Source organism: Rattus norvegicus, chromosome 3, assembly GCF_036323735.1.
Source record: "Rattus norvegicus strain BN/NHsdMcwi chromosome 3, GRCr8, whole genome shotgun sequence".
NCBI lineage: Eukaryota > Metazoa > Chordata > Mammalia > Rodentia > Muridae > Rattus > Rattus norvegicus.
The window spans coordinates 27389913-27404162 of record NC_086021.1 but is presented as its reverse complement, the minus strand read 5'-3'; the positions used below and the strand labels follow the sequence as shown (position 1 = coordinate 27404162).

Here is a 14250-nt window from a genome sequence, read left to right as displayed (position 1 = left end):
GAACTTACAGCCATCCATCGGACTGGGCCCAGAGACGCCAATAGAAGAGCAGGTGGAAGAGCTGAAGGAACTGAAGGGGATTTGCAACCCCATAAGGAGTAAAATATCAACTACCTGGACCACCCAGAGCTTCCAGGGACTAAACCAACAACCAAAGAGTATACATGGAGGGACCCAGGACTTTAGATACATATGTAGCAGAGGATGCCCTTATTTGACATCAATGGAAGGGGAGGGAGGCTTGATACCCCAGCATAGGGGAATCCTAGAGGGGTGAGGTGGGAGTGGATGAAAAAGACAAAGGAGAGGATGGAGGGGGGTTGGATGGGGAGGCTTATGTGTGTGTGGGTAACTGGGAAGGGGGATATCATTTGAAATGGAAACAAATAAAATGATTAATAAAAAAAGAGGAACCCTTTTCGCCAAGATGGCGCCTAAAGCAAAGAAGGAAACTCTGGCCCCTCTCAAAGCTGAAGCCAAGGCAAGGGCTTCGAAAGCTAAGAAGGCAGTGCTGAAAGGTGTCCACAGCCACAAAAAGAAGGTTTGAACGTCATCCACTTTCTGGCGGCCCAAGACCCTGCGGCTCCGGAGGCAGCCAAAATATCCTCGAAAGAGTGCACCCAGAAGAAACAAGCTTGACTCCTATGCTATCATCAAATTTTCACTGACCACCGAGTCGGCCATGAAGAAAATAGAGGACAATAACATGCTTGTGTTTATTGTGGATGAAAGGCCAACAAGCACCAGATCAAAACAGGCCATTAAGAAGCTCTATGACATAGATGTGGCCTGACAGAGAGAAGAAGGCAGTATATGTTCACTTGACTCCTGATTATGACGCTCTAGATGTTGCCAACAAGACTGGGATCATCTAAAGTGAATCCAGATGGTTAATTCTAAATATATACTTTTTTCCACCATAAAAAAAAGAGGACATAAAGTTGGGAGGTAGGGAAAGAGGGGTGATCTGGGAGAAATTTGGGGATGGAGTAAATACAATCAAAACACACTGCAGGAAATTCTCAAAGAATTACTAAAATTTCTTTTTTTCTCTTTTAAAAATTTTATTAGCCATTCCATTTGTTTATATCTCAAATAATATCCCTCTTCCATGTTACTCATCCACAACCCCATCCCACACTGACCTCTCCCTTCGCTTGTATGAAGGTGCTCACCCACCCACTCACTACTGCCCCACTGCTCCAGCATCCCCCTATGCTGGTGCATCAAACCTCCACAGGTCCAAGGGCCTCCCCTCCCAATGATGTCAGACAAAGCCATTCTCTGCCACATATGTAGCTGGAGCCATGGATCCCTCTTGTACACTCTTTGGTTTGTGGTCTAGTCCCTGGGAGCAACTGGGTGGTCCAGCCAGCCAACATTATTTCTATGGGATTGTAATCCCCCTCTGCTCCTTCAGTCCTTCTGCCAACTGCCCACCTGAGTGCCAGAGCTTAGTCTGATGGTTGGCTCCAAGCATCTGCATCTGCATTGGTCAGGGGCTCGCAGAGACTCCTAGGGAACAGCTACACCAGGTTCCTGGCATCAAGGTCCTCTTGGCAACAGCAACAGTGGGGTTTGGTGTCTGCAGACTGGATAGATCCCTAGGTGAGGCGGTCCCCGGATGGCCCTTCCTTCAGTCTTTGCTCCCTTTTTTGCCCCTGTCATTCCTTTGGACAAGAACATTTAAAGAAATTTTAATTTTAAAAGGATATAGGAAAAGATAATCATTCAAAAATGAATATCCTCTCCATACAAGAGAATGAAGTCAGTTTATGGTTGATGAGTTCAAAGAAAAAGTCAAAGAGGCTCACAGAAACACATACCAGGGCAGGGCAGGAGATTTGAAGTTCATTATGCAGTGCATACATAGAATACAAAATATAGAATGTGATTTTTATTAATGAAATCCTGTTTCTTAGTCATCTCATATTTGCTCTTTGAAGGATCTGGTTTTGGAAGATACTAGCTTCTTTAGAAATCTTGCTAGTTCTAAAAGCTAAGAGACTTGGGGCCGAGGAGATGGAATGAAGGATAATGTAGTTGCTGCACAAGTATGAAAACCGGAGTGCAAATTCCTGGTACCCATGTAAGGGCTGGGCAGTTGTGTTAGTTTGCTTTCTATTGCTTTTATAAAGATTATAGCCAAAAGCGATTTGGAGAGGAAAAGATTTATTAGGTTTTCACATTATAGTCACAGCCCACTTTTGAGGGATACTGCCCTGGTTATCATTTTATTACTTGAAGAGACACCATTTCTAAGTTGGCATTTACAAAGAAAAGCATTTAACTGGGTCCTTTTTTACAGTTTTATAGGGTTAGTACATTGTTTTCATGGTGGGGAGCAGACACGCATGGCCCTGGAGCAATTGCTGAGAGCTTTATATCCTGATCCTCAGGCAGCAGAAAGAAAGAGCAATACTGGACATGGTATAGACATTTGAAATCTCAAAGCAATACACTTCCTTCAATAAGGCCACACATCCCAATCCTTCTAAATAGTTCACCAATTAGGGACTAAGTTTGCCAATATATGAAGGCATTCTCATTCAGACACCACAGAAGTCAAGGCTAGAATCAAGCAGGTCAAAACCTGGAGGCAGAAACTGAGGCAGAGACTGTTGGAGGAATGCTTGCTGGCTTGTTCATTTCCTTCCTTCCTTCCTTCCTTCCTTCCTTCCTTCCTTCCTTCCTTCCTTTCTTTCTTTCTTTCTTTCTGGAAGGAACAGTGTTCAAACAACTTTATTCTTTCTCCTATGGCTTATATATCCCAGCAAAGTCTTTCAAGCAGTATAAAATTACAATGTGTTTACATTTTAGTTTTCTTCTAGTGAATAAGTACGAAAAAACAGTATGTTCCCAAATATTGTTACAAGAAATAACATTACATAGTACAGGTAAATAAAACAAATTATTCCCAAGAACCCATGTACATTCATAGCTAAGCAAGTTGTTATAGATTTAAAAACTGTAAGCAAGCAAGATAATTTTCTCAGCCAGTCCCTCTTACTGCAGGCGGCAATTTTTGGTTACAAAGAAAGGATCTATCTTTAAAAGTAATCTTATAAGAATCTTAATAGAATCAAAATCTAAATTTTTATATAAAAGTCAGTCATATCTACTTTAAATCCTCAAAATGCATCTCTACTCATCAGCAGTTCTTATTAAGTCACATCAGAAAGCTTACTGATAGCAAAAGTGGGCATAAGAAATTAGTCATCACAGTCCAGCCTCAGTGAGAGTCACGCCAGCCAGTGCTTCCATTGTTCTTGTCCCCTAACCATAAAATGTTCCTAGCTTAATTATTAAGAGTGTGCCTTTCTGAACTTCAAATTGTTCCCTAAGATTTTCTTCATTAGAGTTAGTAGCAAAAACACCTTGACTTAAGTATTGTATGTTTTAAGAATGTTGGCAGTGTGGATGTTATCTCCATGATCATTTATTTAGCTTTATTAGATTTTTATGAGTTTCCAGTATATGATATACATCTCAGCACTAATGTTTTAAAAGGAAACTAAAAATGTCTCCATCCCTGTTAAAATTTATCTTAATGACATTGAGAGTAGCTGTTCGGTTCACATCTATGATTTTATTATCAGAACTATTTTCTAGCTGTTTATATTCACTTTATTGGAAACACCTTCCTTTAGGTTATGTGTGATCATTGTGACAACAGGTATTATTGAAAAGACCAAACATAACTGGACGTGGCTCTTCGTGCCTGTGACCTTATCACTCTGAATAATAAAGCACAAAGATTTTGAGGTTTTGGCCAGACCAGACTACACAAGGATGTCCAGGTGTAAGGAGGCTACACAATAAGACTGTGTATTAAAGTGCTCTAGCAAAGCAGTACAAAGCTATATTTATAGCTACTCAAGAGACGAAATCAGGATGATTGCAAATTTGAGGCCAGTCTGAGTGGTTTGTTCATTTCTTAGCCTGCTTTCTTATACAAATTACCAGTACAGGGAGGGCTTTGCCAATTATGGATTGGACCCTCCCACATTAGTCATCAATCAAGAAAATGCTCCACAACAGAAGTTCCCCTCTCCTCAGATGACCCCTGCTCATGTCTAGTTAACAAAAACAAAACAAAACAAAACAACCTTAACCAGCACGTGTCCCATTTGTAATTCCATTCCTCTGAAGCTAGAGATAGAGTTCTCCATGAGCAAGCTGGCTAGCTACACTAACTGCGTTGGCAATTTCTGAGCCCAAATGGATGACTCTGTCTCAATATACAAGGTAGAGGGTAATTAAGGAAGATACCTGACGTCAACTTCTGGGCTTCACATGCACAAGCACACAAACACACACACACACACACACACACACACACACACACACACACACACACACAGAGAGAGAGAGAGAGAGAGAGAGAGAGAGAGAGAGAGAGAGAGCATGTGAGCTTGCTTTACAAACTATAAATGCAAAAATAATATGGCTATTTTATTCAATAATGCAAGTGAGATAAATGATTTTAATTAAAAACGTTTTCTTCTTGTAAAAACCATCAGTAAATGCTTTGGATGAAAACATGGTAAGAAGTTCTGCATCTGATCCACCTGCCAAGGGAAAAAAGCCCAGGGAGGGCTCAGCTTTCTTTTCAGTCTTGTATTTTGTTGGGGGTGTGTTTGGTTGCTTGTTAGAATCCGAGAGATCTTCAGAGAGTGCTGCAGAGCAATCTAAAACCCAGAAGTGTGAACACAGATGGTCACCATTTATATATTAGCTTATATAATACCAGGAAGTATGTAGCTAGGGTCTCTTCCTTGTAATGCTGTTATGATTTAACCACATGACCACGACAAAGAAGCCTAGTATACCACTACCATTTCCCCAACAGCCTACACAAGCATTTAGATCATTGCATGAATGTGTGGGAGGACACCAATTCACCTTGCGTCAAAAGACTAGGAACAGATTCTTTCTTTGTATTCTAGGATTAAGCTTTACTGCACATTACCTCTTAATCTGCTTTTTTGGTTATGTGTGTCTGCTTCTTTGTTGTTATGATGAAACATTTACCAAAAAACAACTCGGCAAGGAAATGTTTTAATAATTTATGCTTCCCGGTATCAGGTAACAGTTCATCACTGAGGGAAGTCAGTGCAAGAACTCCAGAGACCACAAAAGAGTACTGATTTATGTATGTGGTTTGCCCACTTGCCCTTCTTATAGCCCTGGGACCACCCACCCAGTTGTAGCACCAGCTACAGTTATCTGGGCCCTCCTATATCAATCACTAATCAAGAAAATAGCAGCATTTAGATCATTTAGACTTGCTGATAAGCTAATATAATGGAGGTTTTTTCTCAAATGAACTTTTTTGCTTCCCCCATGAGTCTAACTTGTAGGTTGACATGAAAATCCCCCTCCCATTAAAGGATGGATCAGGAGAACAGTGCTCATGTAAGAAGGGCTTTGAAAGCTAGAATGGTGGAAACGAAGGCAAGGCTCTGCTTGGGAAGCAGCACCCATTACAAGACTGACCTTAATGTACTACAGTCATCTCAAAATCAGTGATGAAGGTTTTCCCAAGTTCTTGGGTCAAAACGAGTGGGCAGCTCCCTTTGGAGCAGACAGCAATGAACCAACCAGGGAAGGCTGCAGACTCGAATGTAGAGGTTGTACCACTCTTCTTGTGATAGAAGAGAGAGGCTTTTACACGTTCCTTCTGGTGGTACATATCCAGTATGTTCCCTTCCTGGTGGGTGAGAAAGAGATCCCGGGAAGAAATGTTATCACAGGAACTCTTCACTTGTTTTTAACATCAGTTTCTACCTTTTAAAGCAGTCTGGAGACTTCTGTTTCTTGTTTTTTTTTCTTTTTTTCTTTTTTTCTTTTTTTCTTCTTCTTTTTTTTCCGGAGCTGGGGACCGAACCCAGGGCCTTGTGCTTGCTAGGCAAGTGCTCTACCACTGAGCTAAATCCCCAACCCCGAGACTTCTGTTTCTTATTAGAGAATCACGTACTCCAAATACATGTTAAGAGTGTAGCAGAAACATTAGGACACAAAATTTCAATTTTGTTTGCATTTTCAATGTTTTGAGACAAATTTTCTCTGGGTAGCCTCAATGCTAAGATCAGAGGCAAGTGCCACCATATCCAGCTGTTTCTCCCTCTCCCCTTCCCCTTTCCCCCCTCTACTTTATAGACCAGAATAGCTTCGAACTCAGAGATCTGCCTGCTTCTGTCTCCCAGTTGCTGGGATTAAAGATGTTCAATGAATTTTTACATAATAGCATAAATACAATTGACTTTGCAAAATTTCTTTAGCACTGTGGACATATTTACTGTCAGGGGATATCCTTTCATGTGTTATAGGCTCCTCCCTGTCAGCAGTATTCCTGCTCTTCACTCACATTCTTGCCTCCAATTTTATTGGGCTTGGTTTATAGTTCCAGTGGCTTAGTCCATTATCATCATGGTGAGTTTGCCCGTAAGTGCAGGCAAAGCAAGAGAAGAAGCAAAGGCTACCTACCAGGCCATGCTGAGAAAAAAGCTTAGGGCAAAGGGGACGTCCAAGCTAAGAGACCACCTGACCTCCGAGTAGGGGCCAATACAGTCACCACCTTGGTGGTGAACAAGAAGGCTCAGCTGATAGTCATTGCCCATGATGTGGACCCCATTGGGCTGGTGGTTTTCCTACCTGTCCTGTATCGAAAGATGGGGGTGCCGTTCTGCACCATCAAGGGAAAGGTCAGGCTGCAGTGCCTGGTCCACAGGAAGACATGAACCATTGTTGCCTTCACAGAGGTTAACTTGGAAGACAGGGGTGTTCTGGATAGGCTGGTGGAAGCTATTAGGACCAATTATAATGACAGATATGATGAGATCTGCTACCACTGGGGAGGCAACGTCCTGGGTCCTAAGTCTGTGGCTCCCATTGCCAAGCTGGAAAAGGCAAAGGCTAAAGAACTTGCCACTAAACTGGGTTAAATGTACATTAAGTTTTTTTAAAACATAAATATGACTATAAAATTTAAAAAGAAATTCATTATTTTTTTGTTTAATCATAAAACTGAGCATCTGTCTATTAATCGAAAGGGTCAAGATAATCAATCATTATGGTGCCCAGAGGTCTAGTTTAAATTGCATCATTATAATATTTTTTTTTAATAATGGAGAGTCACTAAGATGCCCATTGCAGAGATTTATATATTTTTTCACAAAAAATTATCAGTGAAATTTTGTCTAGAAATTTTGTCTTCCACTCTGTGACAATTGAAATACCCTTGTTTTTTAACCTTGGCCGGCCAGCCTCGCTTAGCTGGTGAGCTCCAGATTTGGTGAGAGATCCTATCTTAAAAATGATATGGAGCGAGATGAAGGAAGGCATTCAGTGTCAATCTGATTTACACACACACATGTACACATAGACCCAAGCCCACACATGTGTACACACAGACATTCAGTGTCAATCTGATTTACACACACACATGCACACATAGACCCAAGCCCACACATGTGTACACACACAGACACTCCAGAGTAACTCTAAAAATCTTCCTTGACAAAACTTTTGTAAAATAAAAGAAAATGTTATTTTGGAAAGCTGGTTTCAAAATACCCCTACATTTTTCCTTATTCTTTGGTAATTTATGCACCCTTAAATCAGGATAAGGATAATCTGGTAATTGCCTTTTAAAAGATTTGAAACTCAGAGATTCTGCTAAGTGAGTGCTTTGTGAAAAGGTGGGGTCCTTTCCTCTGGCCAGGAGAGAGCAGCTCCTTCTTTTCTAAACTCACCCGAAGTTGTAGTACAGGCTGCTCCCCATTCTTTGTGCAGGACAGACAACTTTGAGGTTTCTTCACTCCCAGGTACATGGGATCCCCTTTGTTCTTCTCAAGAGTGTCCAGATATTGGCATGGGAGTAAGGTGATAGTGACTGTGAATGCAAGGCAGAGAGCAGAGTTCAGTTCATGCTTCCAAAGCATCATCTCCAAATTCAGCACAACAAAATAGAGGCTGGAACTAACCTTCCTAGCACCCCATCACACACCAGTTGGCTTAGACAAACATCTCATTTGCATAACTCTTTCCATGAGAGAAGACTTCTCATGGATTCAAAAATCCATCTCATAGACTGTTCTCTTTATTTAACTCTTTGAAGCTTCACAGAAAAAAAAAATCTTCCACCATTTCATTAACCTAGCCCTCCACTCCTCCTAGGGTCACCTACCTCTCTTTTCCTTGACTCATCCAAGACTATGACTACTCTCTGTTCTAAACATGCAATACTCTTCTTCAGATAAGGCCAATTAAAACACGTTCAGTGAAATGAAAGGCCGAGGACACACCTACAATGTTAGCCAGAGGGGCTGCTATAAAAGGCCAGGGTTACTCACCTGGAACCGTTTGCTCTTTCCTTGGGACTGCAGTAAGAATATTGTCTTGAAGGACCCACACACGACTACTAAGATCCTGAATATGTCTAAACCAAGGTGTTGCTGCACTTAGTTCTGTAACAAAAGTAAATGCAGATATTTAAGTAGGAAGGTGTAGGACATCTCCCCCTTCCAATCGTTTTGCTCCTTCATGAAGGTGATCTTTACCTTTATCCTTATTCATTATGGTGATGTTGTTTCTGAACTGCCAATCTGCAGACTGATCCTAGGGAAGACACAGAGTTAGTCTAAAGTTGCAGTTTGACCCAGGTCAGAGGAACTGGTGAGCAGCTTAACCCCATGCAAACTCTCTAAACCAAGTGTCACCAAGCTCCTATTATATCCTTAGACTCAGCTTATTGTCCAAGGGAAGTAGCTACTTTAATTTCCACATAGACCTGAGGTACAAGGGGGCAGAGAGCACCAAGAGCAGCACCAAGGGCAGAACGGAACAACGCAAGATTCCAGGCAGTGGCTGAAAGCCACAGGCTGTGTCTCTAACCTGATTGCAGAGGAATGTATCTGCACACTACAGAACTACAGCCACTACTGTGCTCAGCTTCTCTGACAAGCTCTGCTAGGGTCCAGGCCTTTTATCCAAAACATGAAGGGAGGAGATTATGCATCAGTGGATCTAGGAGTGCTGGGCACCCTAGATAATTGCTGGTTCCGTGTGCTGGAGGGCTTGCTAAGCATCTATTGGAATAATGGCATTTGCAGCATGCTTGTGACTTAGAGCACCTTGGAAAGGGAGGGCTTGCTAAGCCTGTGAGAGCAGTAAGCAGGAAATAAGTCACAGACTTTATCCTGATGGAGGAAAGAAACATGGGATTTCCCCAGGATGGATGACTGGACTAGGTGATGTAAAGTGAAGTACTAGAATATTGTTCCTACTAGTAGGAACCTACAGGAAGTACAAGGATAGATAAGAAGACTATGCTTTAAGTCCTATGTCACTTTTAAAAAAATTGGATATTTTATTTATTTACATTTCAAATATTATCCCTTTTCTTCTCTGCAAACCCTCTACCCCATCCCCACTTACCCTGCTTCTATGAGGGTACTCCCCTACCCACCCACCAACTCCTGCCTCACTGCTCTAGCATTCCTCTACACTGGGGCATCAGGCCTTCACAGAACCAAGGGCCTCCCTTCCCATTGATGCCATATAAGGCTCCTTCAGCTCCTTCAGTCTTCCTCCAACTCCTTCAATGGTGTCTCTGTAATCAGTCTGATGCTTGTCTTTGAGTATCCCCATCTTGATCAGAATCTGGCAAAGCCTCTCAGGATACAGCAGTATCAGGTTCCTGTCAGCAAGTACTTCTTGGCATCAGCAATAGTGTCTGGGTTTGGTGTGTACATGTGGGATGGATCCCCAGGTGGGGCAGTCTCTGGATGTTCTTTCTTTCAGTCTCTGCTCCACTCTTTGTTCCTGTATTTCCTTCAGACAGGAGCAATTCGGGGTTAACATTTTGGAGATGTGTGGGTGACCCCATTCCTCAACCAGGGGGCCATGCCTAACTTCTGGATATGGTCTCCCTATGTCACTTTTAAACTAATACAAGTCACCTCAGGCTGATTTCAGTGGATGCTTCACCTTCTCCCAGCCAATATACATGTTGCTTCTCCACTAACAAGTTTTAGCCAAAGCAAAGCCAACTTTGGACTGCCTGGCCTCATCTCAGCAGATATGTCATTAACTTGTTATAGGAAGAGGAAGCCTGATGAACTGCTCATGTTTGGGGTGCTCCCTTCTAATGATGTATTAGGCACAGAACACACCCAAACAACAATTTTATTAAGCAAGACAGAAACACAAGGTGGCTGCATCTGAATCAGGCAGAAACAGCAATAAATGGCTCAGTAAGAATGAGGGAGGGAAAAAGGGGACGTCAGGTTAGAATGGGCTAGAATGAATTGGGAGGTTCTGGTTGGACATGTTAGTCATTGTAGCCAAATAGGAAATTTTGATAGAGGAACCTTGGTAGTTACCCCCAGAAAGGAGTCAGGCATAGTAAGGAAGTGGCCAAATAAGGAGATCCAATGGTTTAGCAAGAAAGGGACTAGGAAGGGCAGCATCTGCTGCTGCCATGTCTGCCATGCTTAGGTCTAGTTGTCAGATGGTCTCAGTTGTCAGAGTGCCCATCATTAGATTATTTTGAAAGGAAACAGAGGCAATGATTTTGATGCTTTTCCCCATATTGGAGTTTATAGTCTGTCTCTGAAAGATCCAAAACCAAGTCACTTTCATACTTTATCAGGTTCCATCTCAAGGCAAATACTACCAATGAGTTAAGGGGCTGGTAGATAAGGTCCCAGCCTCCTAGTCTTCTAGTGAGACAATTCTCAGGCTTCTCAGAAGGCCCCTATTGACTTCTAGCCACAGTTAACCAGAAAAGTAACTAGTTTCTACTGAATTCCCTGTAGTAATTTCCTAAGCAAGTTTTCTGCTCTAAAGACAACCCCAATAAAACAGCAGATCAGTACTCAAAAGGAAGACATTTGTATTCAAATAATTCGTATTCTCAGTAAATTTTTAAACATTTCTAATTGTGCTTACACTTGATTCTAAAGTGTACACTATGAATATTGTATTGGCATAATTTGGCATCTGGTCAGAAATTAAAAAAAAAAAACAACCCAGGATCTACACCAACCTACAAAATCAAGATCTGAAAGAAAAGAACATTAATAGTTGCTATACCATCAGGCCTGCCTTTAATTTCAGCAGTCTGGAGGCAGAGGACCTCTTTGAATATGAGCTCAGCCTGGTCTACATGGAGAGTTCCAGGAAATCCAGGGCTATGTAAGATCCTATCTCAAAAAATTTTCTTGCTATGCTTTCTGTGTTTATAGCATTTGCCCATGCTCTCAAATCAACACAAAAAGAAAGTGGTCAGGACTTTGGGTATGCTTGGGGTTGGGAGGAAACAGGTTCAGAGCCCTGAAGCCATTTTTATATCCAATCTCTGAAAACTATACAAATGGGCTTTGTTGGCACCAATCAAACGGAGAAAGAGAAAAACAGAATGAAGCCAAACAGGAGGATCAGAGACAGCCCATCTTAAGATAGCTAGAAACAGACCTCATCTACTGAAAATAACTCTTAAGAATTTGGTAGCTTTGAGCCCAGAGCAGGTTGGTATACAGATCTCACGTAGGAACCTCCTTGTTTCCTGCTGTAGAGCCTGAGAATGTTCCAAGGTTGTTCAAGTGTCTTAGTTAGGGTTTCTATTGCTATGAAAAGACACCACAACCAAAACAACTCTTATAATAAAGCATTTAATTGGGGTAGGTTTACAGTTCAGAGGTTTAATCGATTGTCATTAAGGCAGAAAACATGGCAGCACGCAGGTAAACCTGGTGCTGGAGAGGTAGCTGAGAGTGCTACATGGCAGAGAGAGCAGGAAGAGAGTGAGACACTAGGCCTGGCCTGAGAGCTGAAAGCCTGCTCCCAGTGACACATTTTTTTCAATATGGCCCCACCCACTCCAACAAGTTAAACCTCCTAATAGTGCCACTCCCTATGAGTCTATGGGGGTAATTTTTATTCAAATCACTACAATGAGACACCCACAACTATATTCCTCTAGCAGGGCATACTAAGAATGTTTTGAAAGTATGAAGACAAATCTTTCACCCATCCCAATTTCTGTACTGTTTGCTTCCTACAGTCCTAATGTACTTGGCAGACATTAGCCAGACTGTACAATCTGGAGAGTGTTGAGAAGGGGAGATAACATTCAAGACCATGCGATGCAAAGCTAAGTACTGCCAGCAGAAGTCCTGTCATATGTGGAAAGAAAGCTACCACTGTACTGACAACTTTGGTGGATGTAGACATTTGCCCAGTCCAGACTCCGTAACAGCATGAACCATTGAGAAGACATGCATCTATCAGTTCAACTGACCTTTGACCCACTCCTGGGATACAATGGCAGTTTCCAACTTTTGAGGGCCCAGAAAGAAGCTAATATGACACCCAATTTTCTTCTTTTTTTTCTTTTCTTTTTGTAATTCCTTTCTTTACCCCCTGCCCTCATGTCTAATAGGATTTTGACTTTGATATATCTCAGTTTTCTGGTTTGTTATTCTCTTGAATACACTCATCCAATTTTGTTGATGCATTTTTTTTTCTCATTTGGGCTGAATATTTTTCTTTTCCTTAATTTCTTTTTTTTTCAGTCCTGAGATATATCCTTTTGTTATATCTGCACATCTGATTATTAAGGGTTTTTAATATTTTAATATTCAGATTTTAATTTTTAATCATTTATTTGTGTTTTTGAACTTTTAAAATCATTGGTAAAATTTAATTTTTCATTTCTAAATTTGTGGGTTGTTTTTAGTCTTTTCTCCTTTCTCTTGACCTCCATAACACCCAACCCTACTCTACCTTTTCTACTCACTTCTTTAATCTAGCTTCTATATTTCTCCCTTTCACCTGCCCCCTTCCGTTATGTCATTAATTTATTATTCCATTGCTACCCTATATGATTCTTTCTTTCATGAAACACTTTCCATGACTTTTTTCTGTCTTATTTTTGTGGTCACTGATGATATAGTATGATGTACCAGTGGGCTATCATATGTTTTAAGTGTATGTCTATACTCTGTATAGTATAGTTTCAGTTATAGGAGTTTGCTTTCTCTTTACTGAGTGGTAGGTAGTGGGATTGAAGTATAGGCTGCTCAACAGGAAGAAGACCTCCACATCGAAAGAAATACACAAACCAGCAAATGAATAGAGTACAACACAGAATTGCAAGAAACATGAAAAAGCAAAGCAACATGACTTCCCCAAATATTGTAACTATTGAACACAAAAAGGTAAAATTCCAGATGAACATTTCAAAAGTTTACTGCTAAAAATGACCAAGGAGTTGAGAGTACATATAAAAAATCATGTAAATTGGACCCATGACTTTTTATAGAAATAAAGTATGCAAAATGAAATAAAAAAACCTGAAAATGTATGAAAGAGTTGACTACATTGAAGAAAAGTTCACCAAGAAATTAACATTAATAAAATAATGAAACAGAGATTAAAAGAGCAATGTATCATATCCACCAAAAAGATGGTTCTTTGAAAGGTAAGACTTACACTTAGGTAATCTGACAAAAAGACAGAGGAGAACACTCAAGTTAATGAAATAAAGGTGAAAAATGTGTCATGAGCTGATGTGATTTGTAATAAAAATAAAATTTCTGTATAACAAATATTTGTATACAATGTTTACAGTAAATAATTTAGAAAAAGGAAATGTTATAACTAGTTTCAAAGAAATACAGAACATCTTTAGAAATTACTATGAAAATTTATATGGTGGAAGGCTAAATGAGCCATAAAAACATAGAAGAATTTCTACATGCATATCATTTACCAAAACCAAGCTCCAAAGATACAGAGAACTTAAATAGACTTGTTGCAAGCAATGAGATTGAAACTGTTATTAAAAACCACTTTCTTGAGTCATTGTTTCTAGGGTAGACATCAGAATGAAATAGTTGTTTTCTAGAAATACTCAGACCTTGAAGAAATCATTGTAGAAAACAGTGATTATTTTCTATGATTTATAAGGTTATTTTTCTGAAGCTTTTCAGCCTTTGAATGGCTTTAGATCCAAGACAGTCCTGGCACACCTGGAGTGCCCTGCATTGTTGAATACTTCAAACAGTGCACAATGAGGATCAAAGTTGCAGGGCTGTGATTGCTTTCCTTTATAAAACACATAGATTAGATCAGGGGCTTGGTATGAGGAACTTGTTTTACCCAAAAAACTACTTTTGTATAACAATAAAGAAATAAGTTTCTGCATAACTGTTTGGTTCAATTCATCAGAAACTATTCTAC

The 14250-nt window shown here is 40.5% G+C and overlaps 1 protein-coding gene and 1 pseudogene across 1 annotated transcript; one reads left to right on the top strand and one right to left on the bottom strand.

The window, feature by feature from the left end:
• The first annotated feature begins 236 nt into the window (after positions 1 to 236).
• Rpl23a-ps10 (ribosomal protein L23a, pseudogene 10) lies at positions 237 to 6976 on the top strand (annotated as a pseudogene).
• Positions 4468 to 9017, bottom strand: Il36a (interleukin 36, alpha). The gene is made up of 6 exons (NM_001106554.1): positions 8899 to 9017; positions 8565 to 8622; positions 8358 to 8471; positions 7758 to 7897; positions 5500 to 5713; positions 4468 to 4691 (listed from the first exon to the last, which is right to left on the bottom strand). Exons 2-5 carry the CDS (start codon positions 8578 to 8580, stop codon positions 5501 to 5503), a joined length of 483 nt encoding a protein of 160 aa, NP_001100024.1. The 5' UTR covers positions 8581 to 8622; positions 8899 to 9017; the 3' UTR covers positions 4468 to 4691; position 5500.
• Between the last annotated feature and the right edge of the window lie 5233 nt (positions 9018 to 14250).